Source organism: Metopolophium dirhodum, chromosome 4 (genome assembly GCF_019925205.1).
Source record: "Metopolophium dirhodum isolate CAU chromosome 4, ASM1992520v1, whole genome shotgun sequence".
Taxonomy (NCBI): Eukaryota; Metazoa; Arthropoda; class Insecta; order Hemiptera; family Aphididae; genus Metopolophium; species Metopolophium dirhodum.
In genome coordinates this window covers 39,174,283-39,192,528 of record NC_083563.1, presented here as the reverse complement: position 1 = coordinate 39,192,528, position 18,246 = coordinate 39,174,283, and the positions used below count along the sequence as shown (strand labels likewise).

At 27.8% G+C, this 18,246-nt stretch overlaps 1 protein-coding gene across 1 annotated transcript in view; it reads right to left on the bottom strand.

Annotated features, from left to right (window-relative positions):
- LOC132942739 (neuropeptide SIFamide receptor-like) overlaps nt 1–16,910 on the bottom strand; it is a 59,622-nt gene extending 42,712 nt beyond the window's left edge. Inside the window, exon 1 of the mRNA XM_061011369.1 lies at nt 16,364–16,910. Coding sequence (XP_060867352.1) covers nt 16,364–16,377 — 14 coding nt within the window. The 5' untranslated portion in view covers nt 16,378–16,910. The remainder of the gene's footprint in view (nt 1–16,363) is intronic.
- Nucleotides 16,911–18,246: the final 1,336 nt, after the last annotated feature.

The window sequence follows — 18,246 nt, the reverse complement described above, 5'->3', positions numbered from 1 at the left end:
TATTATTTTAATTTTATTTTTGCTGTTTAAGTACAGAGGTTTTTGCTCACTTTCAAGTTTCAATATTGTTATTTATATCATTTGTAATATTCACTGAAAAACTCTAATACTTTTTATACCATAGAGAGAATTCAATACACGTGCGATAATCTTATAACTATTTACCTTGTTCTTCAGACTTCAGTTATTGTGCTTATTGCTTTACAACAATTGGTTAGGTTGTTTTACAATTTATTTTACTTTAAGAAATATCAATTCATCAAGATATTTGTTCTTATTATTTTATATATTGGGAATATATCAAGTTCGATGCAAAAATGTTATAAATGTTACATTTTTTTAATGTTATTATATGTTAACTATACCTATACGTTGCATTAAACTTTACTCACAAATCATGTAAATCATAAAAATACACTCGAAATTGTTGAATATAATAGATTTAATTATGTATGGTTTATATATAGATGGTTTTATCCTATTTAAAGTTCATACATTTTAAAATAAATGCTACCTACTGTATAATATTTAGTATAATTAATATTTTCGACGTCATTGTTATTTATAAACGATTTTTCCGAATATATATTACAATTATTGAGTATCAGTATAAAATAATACTACATTTCCATTTAAAAATATTATGTCTGCTTGCTCCTTTGCTGAATCTAATCGAATTTCTCTGGCCTCTACATAAACGTATTATTGGATAACTCGGATTGGATAATATCTTATCTGGTGTGAATTATGTGGTCGTTTGCAATTAAAAAATCTATATATGTGCACATCAAATAAATCAGGTGTCTTCTAAAGAAGACGTTCCACAGTTATTTATACGTTTCTAATATAAAAGTACCTACGTGCATACTGTATAGCTGAGAAAAAGTATGCACAGATAGACAGCGATGCACACAATATAAAAATCGACACAGTTTTTATATTTATTTTATTATTTAACTTTACTCAATATTTTAAGCAATCTCAGAGTATTATTTTATTCGTTCGTTGACTTTATAAAATAAAACATAAACACTTTATAAGCACAAAACAATATATTGCATGTACCTAAATATCGTATACACGTACCTATGTATCTAAAATTAAAACCAAAAATACTGAATAAAGAAAACTACGTATCGTAATATCGCGTTTAAACTAAAGCAAAATGTTGACTAGGTACGTTAAAAATTAATGTATTTTATTGGATTTTTTTTCATACTAACACGTTATAAGAATTTAGAATAAGGTCGTTTTGAAAAGAATAAGATTCAAAACGACGGTGTGAATATAAAAATACAATATAATATCTGAGTTGGGTGAGACCACGACGAACCACCCGAAAATATAGAATTCTCTGAATATAACTAACCCTGACTTATATAATGCTCAATGCTGATACAAAATCATGTTTAGATAAAGTGTAATAATGTAAGTAAAGTCTGTGTTTGTATATGCACTAAAAAATCTGAAATGAATATGCATTTATGCGTGCAATACACAAAAAAAAATCACTTAAAAAATAAATGACTTACAAAAAAAAATTGTGCGTATGTATTTTTAATATTTTTCAACTGCTATTAGAATGATATATCAGGATTCTTATATTCAATTTTCACGCTTTTTTACCAAACAAAATTTTTTTTATTGATATTTATAGAAAAAAAAACTAAAAAAATTGGAAACTCACAATGTCCGTAAACCGCTCAAAAAGAGTCAAAATATTTTAAAAATTTTATGATGTATAGAAAATGCTAATATAAACATTCAGTCAAAATTTCATGTCCCTTCGATCATTTGTTTTAGAGTTACACCAAAAACCAAAATCGATTTTCTCGAAAACAGATTTTGCGTAAAAATTCCCGTTTTTCCTTAATTTTTCTTTTGTTTTTCACGTCGCTTTTGAAAACTACTGGGAAATTTTTACTTTTGACCCCCCAAAGTACCAACTAGATTCACTTTCCTATCAGAGAAGTTACTGTTGAAGAAAATCCAAGCACTTTTACTGTCCTAAAAGGTGATGACAGACACAAAAAAAAAAAAAATAAAAAAAAAATAAAAAAACACACATCATTGTAAAATCAATACATTCATCGCTTCGCTCAGAATCTAATAGGTGCCAACTATTATGCACCTATAATAAAAGTATACATTTTGTTTTTAATCATACTAATTTTTGGATACTTCAAAATCTGCAAATTATAGTAATCAATCGTCCAATAGACGTAAAAACTTAAGTGAAACACAACAGAATCAGGACTCTTAATGTTACCAATCAGTGAGCGAATTATGTACATCCAGTTATTTACTGTATAAGAAAAGAAAATCACTAACGCTCCAAGTGTTTTGAAGGGTCCGTGACCCGGAAAGGTTTCTAGTATATTTTAAGCCAGAGGTCGTTAAATGGCAATTAGTCCTGAAAAGAACGTGATAATTCGTCTCAATTAAGAGGTAATTTTTAAATTTTCCATTCTTCATTGTCTCATGCTTTATAAAATTCAAAACAAATTATTCTAATGAAAACAACGTTTGTGTATTATATAGCCTCGGAAACAATATAATATTTTGACCAACGCTTGTTATTAAAATGACGAGATATGAGATTATAATATTACTATAATACTTTGTCGTATACAAACATTATTTGTTTGATATATCTTATTTTATATTATATTTATGATCGCACATTAATTATAAAATTGAACAATAAATAAAGAAGTACATTTATGTACCTATCTATTATAGTGATGAATACAAAAATTAATTGTTAAGTCCATATTAGTCGAAAATAGTTATTTTATGTATAACGCATTATTATAATATTATGACACTAATAATTAACAATATTTCAAAGTGTCTGGGAAAGTTACAATTATTGCCTAAAAAATGTTTTCGAAACCAATACAATACAATCGTTGGATAGGAAATATTCGGTTTTATACGGTAATAACGAAATCGTTACATTTTCAATTGTGTGTACAATATATGCACAGTTGTATGATGTATTATTGTGTCTCGTGTTATAATTAATATCAATCAAATCACAATAATGCATGAATATATACTTTGATTACAATCATTAGAATATTGAGCAATTTCGGCGGTCGACATAAGGATGAACTACGGTACATGAATACGAAATAGGTATAATAAATAATTTAATTTCCTAAAAGGGATTTCGAACGTGAACAATTGAATACGGTAATCTAATAATTGAAAATGGAAACCCTTATTATTTACCCCTAGGGTAAGGCGTGCGGCGCATATTGTGTCCACAGAAAATTATCGAAAAAATCTTCTACCTATCCTAAATCAACTTTTGAAATTCTGGTAATCGTGCGTGTTCTTGTTGTTCCGCCATGCTCTCTGTTCTGATGTGAAGAATGCAGAACAATCGTTTGAATTCAAAATTATAATAATTACACAGTTAGGAATTTAAGTACCTACCAATAGTTGTTCTAGATTAGTAATTGAGTAATGATAATATACTATAATGTACCTATCTTGTATATCCAATATATGGATTTGATACGAGTGAAACCAAGTGGTTGATTATGAAATAAATATTATTATTCAAAATCAAAACAAAATAGTGTCTGCAGTGTTCAAATAATAATAATCGTCTAATGAAGATATAAAATGTAATGCGACTGAAACAAATCGAGCCGTTAATGTAACACGTGTATTATAATACAAAAACAAAAATAGTCGGTATATTAACATGAACATATTAATATCGTGTCACAACCCGGAATAATCTAGTTAATTTTTTCATCATAAAATAATAAAATCTTATTTTAATGTACTCCAGCGTAGGTAATTACATTATAATATTATGTTTCTATCGTTATAATATAATTCTTCATCCGATGAAAACTATTTACTCGAAAACAATATGAGAACAGTGCACAAGCATCGGTAATGATTAGTAACTACAGAGGAGCACGTCATATATTTTGGCAGTATAGGCACATACGTACCTACTTATAATAAGAAACAGGATACAAATTTATTGGATACAAATTGTATTAATCGCAAGACTGTTTTGTGCAATCATTATTGTCATTGATATAAAATTTAATTAATGCTTTACCAATACTTTAAAGCGTAATTATAAACACTCAGCACATACTGATATTACATAGGTACCCATAATAGATATTGTAACATGGCGTGTTTGAGGAAAAATCGAATACGCATTGTATAATATGTAATAGTTATTACGCGGTTTGTTACATATTCAGAGCATAATTTAATAATATAACAGTATATAGTATAACATTCACCGTCAATTTTCGTGCACAAACCTATAAAATATCGTTTTTTTAATGGTATAAAAATTTTGGTTAAAATATATAGGTAATAACTTGTTATAATATTATATCTATGAAGATAACTCGTGATGTAGGTAAAATGTATACAGGATGGTTAATCAAGCATTAACACACTCTTTTTTTTCTTCAATAATGCAGTTATCAAAATACGAATTTAATTATTTAAAAAAATGCTTCAAATATTATTGAGATTCTTTGGGCTACTTACCGAGTGCCCTTTAAAAAAACAAACTTCTGTTTTAAAAAAATATAATAACCCTTTTTTATACTGAAAATCATTAAGCGGATAATTTTTCTGAAAATGTTAACGTATCAAAATCAAAATTCGAAAACTAGTAGTTTTTGAGTAACCTACTTAACTTTGTGTACTTAGGTCTAAGGGTTATAAGGTCTATGATAATGGGTTCGATTTGGATTTTGTGGTTTAAAAATGTAAGTAATTAATATTAATATTTCAAAATGTATAGTCAATTTGTAAAAATGGCTTAAATATAATAAATGTAAATCCAATATTACATACATTGTATATTTTTGTAATGTATTGTCTATTAAATTGGATATTATTATTATGAACATAAAATTGTTTTTTAGGTTTTTATATTCTTAACGTGATACGAACTCGCTCTCACGACACAAGCTATGATTTTAAGAGGTGCTGCAGTATTGTATTACATTTTTGATTTATGTATAATTTTTTAGTAGTAGTAGGTACAAAAAATCTCAAGAATTTTCAAATGTGGTATCTTAATATATTTATAAATTCCAAAAATTGGATTTTAAATAAACTATAATAACTATACGATTAAAGAAAATAGGGAGTGAGCATGATTATTGAATCACTCTGTAAGCATGTTATTAAATTTGTATCTATTATTAAGCTATTAACTATAAAATATTATTTTGTGGTCTCCTGGTCTCTCAAATAGTGTACGCGTGGATTATAAAGGTACCTAAAAAGTATCTAATTCTGTACCAATGACTTTTGGTAAAAAATTATATTTTTATTCCGATAAAAAATTGTAATTATTTATAATGTTAGAATATTATAAAATTAAATGAAGACAGCTATAAATTAAATTAATTTAAATTTAAATTGGTGAATTTAAGATATTGTATAGTCTGCCTTAACTGAAATAACAATAAATCGTATCACGTAAAATTAAGACATATTGAATCGATTAAAATACAATTTCATGAAGGATTTTTATACATAATCATTTAAGAACATTGTTATTTTAAAATCATTACCATATTCACTACGCTTTTTAATAAATTAAGAAAGCGTTTTATATTATAGGTCAAGTGAATTGACAATAAATATATTTAGACTACATTTTTAATTTGAATAATGATTGTTACAAGGAAAAAAAACAGTAAGACGGTTCTTTTATTTATTTGGTTTTGATACTTGTAAAACAGTTGTGTTTAATATACAATTGGTTCAAATCTAAAATAATTGCTTTAAGAATACAATGGAATTGTTTCCATAAAATATAGTAAAAAAGAAAAGTGTAAATAACAAATTATAAATAAAAATATAACATATAACATTTTATAACGTATAGAATTTGATTTATATGTTATCAGTGACTTAAAAATAATACTATCTATAGTATAGTAGAACATAATTGTATATTTGTATGAAAAACAAACGTTGAATTTATTATTTTTAATGACAAATAATATGTTTTACAACAATTATAAATGTTTTATGTAATAATGAAATATAATGATATTAATGTTTTCTCTTTATAATCTGTTATCAAATTGTTTTGTTAAGCTGGTACATTTACGAAAAATAATTTAAAAAACAGTTGTCAGCACCGTACACTATTGTAATGTATGCACTCTAGGTAGTTGTAGTCTAGTGCATTATCTACACACTGAAGTGTTCTTGTTGTCATAGAATATCAGAACGTTGTAGCGTATAGCTCAGTAGGTACCTAGCACTTGGGTAAAAAAAAAAGTAATTTTACTTACAAAAACACACGAACCAGTATTAAAACCATAATTTAAAAAAGTAATTCAACATAAAAATTGTATACGTAAAACATAACATCTAACATTGTCATTAAGAAGTTTATTTGGAATAGGTAGGTATAATTACTAAGTAATGCATGACATTTTTCCTAATCCAACTTCAGACGATTTACAATTATTATGCACATAATCATTATAATAAAGCAAATAATACACCATATCGACCGTTTAGATAAATACAAAGAGCAATGACATTATGACCTATATTGTATGCATCATAATTCATAATCAAAATATACAAGCTGTCAATTTGTCAATTGTCATATACTGTTATCAATAATATTAATCAAATACGAGTTTAGATCAATTACAGACAATATTTTAGTAAGAGGTAGGTTTAATATCGATTCAGATGATATGTGATGAACTTTATAATAATATAACTAATATTTATCTTATAAAACAGTCAAAGTAGCTTACTAAAAAATGTTCAACTCTAATTGACTTACATAAAATTATATAGAAAAATATATTAGGTATTTAAAAAAAAAATAATTAAACGCTTTTTCTATTTCACCATTATTTCATAAATTTTGGGGTGTGTGATCATAATATACATATTTTAAGTCTTTACGATTATAATAATATTAATGTCACCAATATCGACATATTCAGTCAGTATAACTGTAGCATTTTCAACAGAGCTTTATATAAGATCATTTTGAGTACCAAAAATGACTTAATTTGTATTTAAGTTATTATTATTCCTCAGTAGTTTATCAAGTCTATGCAATATGAATTCGTCATGAGTAATAACATCAAAAGATTATGAAAAGAAAAAAAATATGAAAAGTTATTTTAATACGTTTTTAGTACTTATTAACATTTCAAAGTTATATTCTATTTATAATTTATAATTTTATAAACAAAAAAAAAATCTATGAACCATGAGTTTGGATGAACTTATAACAGTTATTAGGTCAAAACGGGGCACAAATATCCGTGGCCATTTCACTGCAGCATATATATATATATATACACATAAAACGACCAAGTGAATGTAAATTATATCTTTGATCTTACCCGAACATAAATATAAAATAATTATCGAAATATAATAATTTTACTTATAACCATTTAATTGACCGAATAGTGTATTTTTTATTTTATAATATCATATTATATTATTATGGTATTCACGGTTGAGGTAGTTGAGTTCAAAAAAAAAAAATTCGTTTGGACATTGCGGAATATTAAAACAAAATACCTATAAACCGCTTTCGTGTAAACGTGACATTTTCGAGCACTCACAACACTACCACGGTATTAATTATTTTCGAGTACATAAGTACACATATTATTATTGTGGCATGGTGCTGCCAGTCAGCTGGTATAGATTATACACATTGTATGAGACCCAAAACGGTATGAATATAATATGACGTGTCCCAATAATTCATACGACCGAGTTGGCGGCCTTGTCGGATAAGAAAATAATATTACGTTATGCTATAGCGAACGTTTTATAGGTGTGAACGATAATATTAAATTTATCGTATATATATATATATATTATAATATCTATCATCATCGGCGGGACAATCGAAATAAATCCAATTCCGAAGTAATTTTCCCAAAGGCACAATACGCCGTGTCGTTTACGCGTACGTCAAAATATATATATATTTATATATTGACGGGAGAAAAAAAAATTTACGGTATAAACACACACACACGCGCGAGCGTGCGCTTAAACCATTTATAAAATGTTTTAATGGGTTTTTCGCGAGCTTTTGTCACTATACAAAATATACACAGACGTGAAAATATAATGCGCCACATAAAAATAAAAATCAAGGCATTTCCGTAAGTTTTTTTTTTTTTTTGGATACAAAAAAAAAAAAAAAACAATACGATACAAAGGGATTATATCTTCTTTGCATCTTTTAAAAAGAAATTCAATAGGTCTGAAAATCCTGGCGGCTCATTTTTTTCATTCGGGCTCTCGCTGTAATAATTACCGAGATTGGCTAAAACATTATCGTTAAAATCTTTAGCGTGAAGCAAACAATGTAAAACGGTGTTTCATAAATACCCCGATCTCGTGGCATAAAATTAAATCAACACTGATCATCAAAGCCGAAAGTAAACTAGGTATATGATATTATTATCAGGCACCTACAGCTAGCAACCATTTATCGTAACATTGACTACAACAAGTCATAATCACACCCAAATATAAAGCCAGTAGGCATAATTATATATGAGCCAAATGTGTCGCCAATAAATTGTTTGAAAATTGGTTTTGACTTTTGTTTTTAGGATCCGAGTGGAGCGATGAATTTATTGATTTGTAAGGTTTTTTTCTCTGTCTGTTTCCCTAAAATATGTCTTTTAATACCTAGAAGGCTAGAAAGAATCTTATGACTTCGTACTTCTACTTTTAAAAGTTGTTACTTTCGAGGGGTAGTCAAAATTTAAAATCCCAGTAGTTTTCAAAAGCATCAAGAAAAACAAAAAAAAAAAATAAGGATAAACAGGAATTTTCACGCACAACTAGTTTTTGATAATTTGTTTACAACATTTATTCACTCTACTGTATTACCACAGAATAGATGAAATTTAATTTATTTTGTGATATTGTACTCATGTCTAATAGTAAATTAAATTACTTTAATAACAATAATATTATGAGTGTGTGTATAATATATATATTCGGCTTGGTGTAGCGCGGTGTTTCCATTCAGTCACTAAACGTGTTCTGAGTACAAGTACCCAAGTACTGGTAGGAATTGTTATGTGAACTACATTTTTATATTATTTCTATGTCTGGAATACATTTTAATTCAAATTGTATAAGTAAAAAAACTGTGCCAAATTATTAAATATGCATGGTGATTTACTAAGCACTTCACCACCATTGTTTTTGTTAATGAGTTTATTTAAATTATGATTTTAAATACTTTATAGGTACTTAAAGACTAAATTTTTAAATATTTAGATTTTATACCACGTTTAAGCAGTGTTCTGTGGCGTTACAAATTTATTTTTAAATTTCGAATTTGACTGCAGAGAACACCGATGTTTTATTCATTATGTAGGTAAATATTTATTGAGCTGGCATCGTAGAACGCTTTCTTCAGCTATAATATTGTGCTTCTTTGCTTGTTTCGACAGTTTTAATTTACTCGAGCAGAAGAGCTGATGAGATTTAAAAGTTTCTAGTAGCCCTATTTATCGATTGAATATTTTATCTATAGTTATCAGTTCTAAGATGATTGGACATATGACTTTAAAAATAAATAATATAATAATATTATGATAAGTTACAATTTATACAATTTAAAGTATATTTCTTAATAACTTTAAATAAAACATTAAACAATTAAATCAGGTTTTAGGTGATAAGTCTTGCGTTTATTTACACTATTGCAATAGAATTTCAAAAATTTAAATAACGTTTTTAAAAAGCACGATCACGGAACGACGCATTTAGGGCGCATTCATATATGAATTTCACGCTTTGGTTTTCAGTCAAAGACAACAAAAACATTGGTTGAGTATCAAAAAAGAAAATAGAACTAGCCAATTTCACAGTAATGACTAGGAGGTCGTTATATTTAAAAGTTACCCGCAACAAAAAATGTCCTTTTTGTCTGATACACGGATGAAAATCCTTTTGAAAGTATTATATAGGTTAATAGGTTATACATAATATACATAGGTATCTATCTACTGTTCAACTTGCGCATAAAACGGATTTTCATTGTCACTGAGAGTCAAAGACCCGTTCCGAAGAATTTATTGACGTTTAACCTGCGGAAGATACTCCGAGTAAAATTATTGTCCACAAAACTGTCAACTTTCATTTAAAACCATAATACACCTGCACCGAATCTTTCCCGTAGGCTGGTCACGATAAAACTGAATCAATATAATTCAAGTACTAAATAAACGTTAAAGGCCTAAAATGTATTTTATATATTTGCGGTAAACTTTCAATGGTCGATTTATATTTTCAAATGTTTTCGAACCAAAAATAACATTTGCAAGTAAGTGATATTCGTAATATAAGAAAATAAACCCAAACAGAACGCATAATTATTATTAAATTATCATATTGTTAAAATCACAGGGGATTCAAAATAGAACGATTTTCGTTAAAATAATAATTAAAAAAATATTTATAGATACATATCTCCTGCCTTTATAATTGGCATGTAGAGTAAAACATCATGATAACTCAAAGCTCGAGGGAGGTGAGCGCGAATCTAAGCTATCAAACATTTTGAGTAATTTATTGAAAGACCGACAACATTTTATTATAATACCTATTATAATATTATACATTATCAATATGCGGGAGATTTCACGTGAATGATTTATTCTCTGAGTTATGGAAAATTTCAATTTAGTATTTGAATTTCGTGTCAGATATAATGATATTCTGTTGAATTTTTTATTTCGTGACATTTCACTACATTTTCATAAAATCATAGTTTCGGCACGAATAAAAACATTTTGTATTTCCACTTGACAATATTTTCAATTCGTATTCAACGTACGAACGTGCATACACATATTTTATATGGAAAAAAAAATAATAATTACGATGACGTTTTTTTTTTGCCATTTCCTTTTGAATTATGATTTTTTTTTCATCTCAAACTTTCTTATATTTAATCCGGCCTATACTTCTGCTGAGTTATGCTAACGCATATCATGTAGTACGAGCTTTAATATTGTTTAATTCAATACCTATAGTCGCTAGTTGGAGAATTCGTATTGCAACTAAAACTAAAATCTAATAAAATAATATAACAATAATTTTTATAAGTAATATTTTAAATTGAAAGGCAAATTATGTTCACATATAATATATTGTATATAGTTCATAAAACTCTGTTATGCTTTTGTACAATATAAAATCAGAAATAATGATCTGAAATATCAGAATATTTAATACCCATAATACAGTAATGTAGGCTGTTTACAGACATTATTTCAAAAAGTATTACGTACTCTCTTTATAATAAATTATCATAATACCTATATATTTTTAAAACATAATAATTTATATGATTTTTAGATTGACATTTTAAAACAAACTAATAATTTATGAAAATGTGTTGTTTTGGTTTCAGTGTTTCACTTTACAAAAATGGAACACAAAAGTATAAAAACTTTTTTTTTTCAAAATCAAATTACTTTTTACTCACTCTAAGAGGGTTTTAAATTTTAATACATTCCTCACCTTAACATATTCTAATTTATGTAGATAAGTTGTTTGCTTTATAAGTATTTGACAAACATCACCAAAAATAAATCCTGGATGTTTAATTATGTTATTTGTTCTATTTAATTTAATTTAATCGCACACTAATTTAAACAAATTGAAAACTTGAACGTCAAATCAAAATAATCAATATGTGACCTCGTACATACCGATCACGTACTTGTCAGAGTTTGTATTGAATAAAATAAAATCGAGATAAGTTATCAAAAGCTGAAACCATTTAAATTCCGAAAATGCCTTAGAGGTAAATTATGGTTTAGCAAAGAGACACTAACGAATTAATCTACTACGTTACCAAAATTGCAAACGTTCACTGCGAAATTGGATTAATTAAATAACGCATTTGGTTTCTAAATTCTAATTCATTTTTCAAAATACTTGCGATGAAGAACATAAGCTTCAAAGTTTAAATCAATGGCTTGCAATTCGTTTATTGTTTAGAATCAAAAAATGACTAACACCTTGCGTTTTAGTAATTGATCACATAATCCGATTATGACATTCTTTATTTTGTCGTGTTTGCAATGAATTGAAAATATTAAAAAATAAGTGATATTTATCATAATATCATTACGTTACCAATCGATTAGTAATACATTAATTCAATATAAAAAGTGTATAACAGTAATAACTTATACTATAAAATGTGATAATCGATAATGTTTTATTTTAATAATATATACCAACAAGATATTTTTATAAAACTTATTATTAGAAATTTATACCACCAATACAGTAAGTTGCCTACATGAAGACGTGTTCAGACTTTTTTTATTGTTTAGTATGGGTTTATCAAAAATATGTTTATTTTTATTATCATTATTATTACGTTGAATTGTTTCAATGAAAAAATTAATTTATTCATTTTTTTAAGCTAACCTAGCATTGAGAAAAATGTTAGAATAAGTAATTCAATTTGGCATAATCATGATATTATATTAAATATTATATTTACTAATTAGAAATTATCGTAAACTCGTTTAAAAATAGAATCTTTATACATTATTTTAAGTCAAATGTAAGTTATTTAATTATTTAATAATAAACATTTATAATATTCTATATTAATTTCGAAGAATGAACGCTTTTATAATTTCTATTGTGCAAGTTAAATCAATTTTTCGTTTTTGTGTTGATAAATAATAAACAATAACACCAAGATGGCAAGAGTAAACGTTATTCGTGATTAATCATAATTATTGTATCAGTCATGTATAATGTACAAAATATGGATAGATACAATCAATTTAAATTTGGAATAGATTTGAATAACATCGGCGTAATTTATTATCGAATATCAAATATTAGAGGTCATTATAATAATCATATTTATACATTTTATTAAACAATTATTCTAATATCAAAATAATTGTTCAATATGTTTACTTAAACTGTAACTTTTACAATTATTCCTTACCTCTCTCATTTACACCATGTTTCAATTATCTATTTTTTAAAATTGGAAATAATTTATAGTACGCATGATTTAAGTAGGTGCAACTTGTGTTCTTAATTAGAATCAACGAGTTAAATATAATAAACGATAAATATGTTATCTTATAAAATTATGTTACACATGTATTAAATTCTAATATGTATTGTATAATAGGTATAGTTTCTACGTAATTGAAAAAATTATATGCACATTGAGAAACAAACAATATTTTTTGAATTGCAACAGAATAATTAAAATCGATCTTATTAAAAATTTGTGTCGAGTTAATATGTTCGTTTTCCCGTATTTAGTTTTTTAATTTTTTCTATTATTTAGTCAATTACGGAAATTATTTTACTTTTGACCCTCCAAGGTACACCATCTAGATCAGGCCCGGCTCAAAAGGTAGGTGACATAGGCCCACGCCTAGGGCGGCACTTAAGCTGCACTTTAGTAAGAGGGCAGCATTTTCAAAATACTGATAATATTATATTGTTAGGGGCGGCAAAATTTGATTTTGACTAGTTCACTATTTTCGCTTGAGCCGGTCCTAATCTAGATCCAATTCGCTATCAGAATAACCACTTTCCAAGTGTCATTTTTAATACTGTAAAGGTAATGATAATCAAGAAAAAATACGAGGCACACATCAGAATCTAAAATATGAAAGTTAATAAATTCGTTTTGTACAAGAAACTCTGTTAAGTTATTTTTTATTCATTTAATTTTCATAATACGACTCGAAAAATATATTAAAGAACAAAGGTTGACATATTTATATTATTATTATTATTATTTTTTGTTAAAATACAGTTTGTTAAATTTATTATTTACATTCCATAATTATTACGGTAAAAATACTGAACTTTTCAAAAATAATTTGATTAAATATACGCATATTCCTCAGTTGATGAAACTCTTGTTTTCAATTAGAAAAACATTTTCTGAATCATAAATTAATTTTTGTATTTTTGTTTATCTTTTATAACTAAAACATAATATTAATTCTTTTAAAATCCATTAAAAACGTAAATTTCACATTCCATGCAAATGCAAATGCACGATGGAAAGATTTTGTATATTTTATTGTTTAGGAAAAAAACGGATATTATTTTACTTTATCCGACAAAACTATTAAAACGAATGTGTATATTGTATACAAATCATTTATTTACCGTTAAAAAAATACAAAGATACAAAGATACAAAATAGATAAGGTACCGTACCGACCTTTACTTACGTTTATAGTCAATGTTCATATAGTAATATTTTATGCTATATTTTGATATATTTTATATTATATTCCTTTTATTCATAAACCGTTTGTCGATAATTCGATGTGGACAGTCACCTACTACCCAACCATAATTAGGTACTAAATGTTAATAAAGAATATTCGTTACAAAAGTGCCTACTATTTACGACATCTACGTTAAGACTTTAGAGTTGAGGATATTATTTGGAAACAAAAAAATAACTTTTTATAATGCAATGACTATTTATTCGTATCCTCGCGCTGCCAACAATCACCGCATAACAATATTATAATCAAATGATATAATATAATATTTATATTTATATTTCTCCATCAAAATATTTGATGGTTTCGTAACTTAAATATTTCTTTAAACTTTAATTCGGGGTTAAAACTCTAAAAGTATCCCTTCTTTAGAGGTTTAAATTTAAATTCATCGTAAATGTAAAAAAATGAAGTCGCACAAATAAAAAAATTAAATCAACTAGATGCTCGACATAAATTGAATTCCCTTAGATCATCAGCACTAGCTCCCTGCGATCCAGCCCACTAAGGCAAATCACGGATTAAAATTCAAAATAGTCCATTCTCGTCGGTTAAGTAACATTTTTAAAAAAATATTTTATATTATTTAATGTGACACAAAATAAGCGTCCAGTTAAAATGTTGTCTGAACAACGGTATGGTCGCCATAGTACAAGGGTGTCATCTTCGAAAATCCCGGGGGTACGGTATTTTTTCATAGTTGATAGGTAACTACTAACTGTTAAGACTGAATGAGTCTCAACCGGGATCTTGCGGCCTGGTGAAATGGGTAAAATCAACAAAGTGATAAAATTGTTGACACATTTTTCATCAACTAATATATTATTAACATAATATTATGTCGATGGATAAAATGATGATCATCAATTTTATTTATTCAATGTATTTAATATAAATTATAATAGTTTATGTTTAAATGTATAATGGACACGAAAAAGCTAGTGGGACATGTCCCTTCCTTACCCCACCCCCAATGGACACCCTCGCCATAGTATACTAAAGCAAACTATTTACGCGTGTTTTCCTGTATCCGAACCAAGCCCGGAAATCATACATACACGTCGTGAAAGACATTATAACAATAATAATATGAATTATACTATATTATAATTCTTATTTAAATTATTTTAACCCTTTTTTCTCGTCAAATATTCAATACCAAGATGTATATAACTTATTTACTGTTATAGCGATTAATGACACATTTATTGGATGGGCATCATTGCATATATTTATAGACGATAATGTTATGAAAAATTCGAACATATGATGAAATATTATAGGTACCCATTAATAAACAATAAATAAATAACAATAACAGCTGTAAAATAGTTGGATTTATAAATGTAAACACATATGTTTTGTTATTATAAGTACAATAATGAATCAACTTTGACAAGATGTGTTAAATACGTTTCAAAAGATTCAGAATAAAAATTTACATAAATCTTCAAATATGTTTTTACATATTATTATTAGGTATACAAATACTCTGTTTTTCCATATTCTTTGTATATAATATATAAAAACATAAAATTATATGTCTTGTATGATTCGCAATGCGGAACACATTGACAGTTTAATTTCGAGCGATAGTTAGCGATACTTGACGATCTTAACTCGCTAGAGCCGTCGTGAAACCACAATTTATTATAATTTATAATAATAGGTATACTATAATATACTAATATTGTTTTTATATTTTTAAAGCAATGAAGTGTATTATATACAAGCGTGTGTTTGTTGTAAACGTTTTTTTGTCTAACTAGTCCATACATTTTATTTTTGAATTTTACTATAATATTTTGCATTTTTCAAGTCAAAATAAAGTTTTCACAATGTTTAATACATAATATTGCTATTTTATTATTTTATCTACTTGACGTATTGGATATTATACGTTTTTAATTTATACTATTCTAATAGTATTGTACTACTCATAGTCTAAAACAACTATCGTCATGCATCTGTTAAACTAACATAACCGCGGTATAGGAACATAGTTGGCATTATAGACGTACCTCGGAAACTCCATGTATATAATATAATATTATGTATAATATATTATTATATAGTATTTAAATGACCCGCGGCTCTCGTCCGTCGATAGTCGAACCCGCCGCCCGAAAAGTTGACGATGCGAGTGCAAAACGGTTTATTGTAATGACAGTATAATATACCTATGGCTAAATGTCGGTGCTATCGTACCACGACGGTAACAATAGCGACAACAACGCGTAATTACAATGGTGAGTTTCCCCCTCGGGAAAGCCGCGGACATTGGTGCGGAGGAAAAACGGCCGGGAAAAAGAACCGCGACTCGTCGGCGACGAGTTTCCCGGTGGCCGTCAACAAGTGGCGAGCGGACGGCCGAGCAGGTGATGGAGGTGACGGTGACGACGATGGCGGCGGTGACGGAGCGACTACGTGGTTCGGACACCGCGGAAGACCGGCGGCGGCGGTGGCGAGATGTCGCATGGTTCCGCGACCCGGAAGACGAACGGGAAGTAACGCGAAAACGGTGCGACGGCGACTCGCGACCGGTGCGGTGTGCGTGCGCGCGGCGAAACGGCCCCCAGCTGTCTGCGGGCACGGCGCGCCGGTTTGCGTATTATTATTTTCGTAAAGCGCACGGCGGCGTGTTATGTACAGGGTGATTTACCTGCGACCGTGCTCATCCCTTATACTGGTATATTGTACCTCAGATAGTCAAATAGAATATTATCTAATATTGCATCTAGTGTTTATTAATATGGATAATTCCCATAAATTATACACGCCAATGGATTAGTATTAATTATAAAAAAAAATTTTCAAATCACAAAAGCCCTCATAAATTCAAAACATTCAAACCGATTATCATGGGCCTATTATTATCCTATGTTTTATCATTGCAATATTGATTTTGATACCTACGTCAACATTTTCAGAAAAATGTATCCCAATTAATAATACAATTTGGTACATAAATGGGTGATCTCATTTGAAAAACTTAAGTTTGCAGGTCTCAATAGTATTATAATAATATGGCATTTAAATAGATATATTATTCTAAACATTTCAAAAATCGGATCTTGAATTACTGTATTATCGAAGAAAAAAGAGTGTGAGGACTGAGCGTGCTCGGTGAATCACCCTGTATATTATACCGTACGGGGTGATCTGTTTAAAGAGCTGCACTTTACTGTTTTCCGAGTAAAGTTTTCTGTCGATTTGGAAAACTGTTATTGTTGTCGATACTGCAGTTTTAATAATATAGTATAGGTACGTATATTATCATTTTAGTTGCGACTGTTCAAACGCTGCACCCATACCATTTTTTCTGATTTATAAGATATATTTTGGTCAGAAGCGTCATATTTAGTGTTTATTATAGCGGACCATGAACTTTGCGGGATGTCCGTTACCCATTTTACTCCAATCGCCACAACGTGTTAATACAAAAAAACTATTCATTTGCTACAGTACTTATTATATTTGTTATGATTTTAGACATCAGAATATTTAGAAAAGTAAGAATTATGCTTCTAATTACGAAAACATATAACAAGAAATGGTGCAATGATAAAAACTCGATTTTTGTGAGAGAATTTAGGTTAGGTATCAAGTGATATTAATGATTTTATATATTTTTGAATTTCAAGTTGAATTCAAAATAAATAAATAAAATTATTGTGGTACACAAAGAAGAATTCACATTATAAATTCGAAATGTATTGTATTTTGTATATTTTTACAAAAACTGTTTTTTTTAACTATTATTGTAGCATTTTTCCATAATCCATAATCAATCTTGTCCAGGCCCAGCACAACGTATAGAGACTTTAAATTTTTTGCAATTAATTCCTCATAATATTATAGTACACACGTGACAAAACTGACTAAGCCTAATTGTTGATAAATT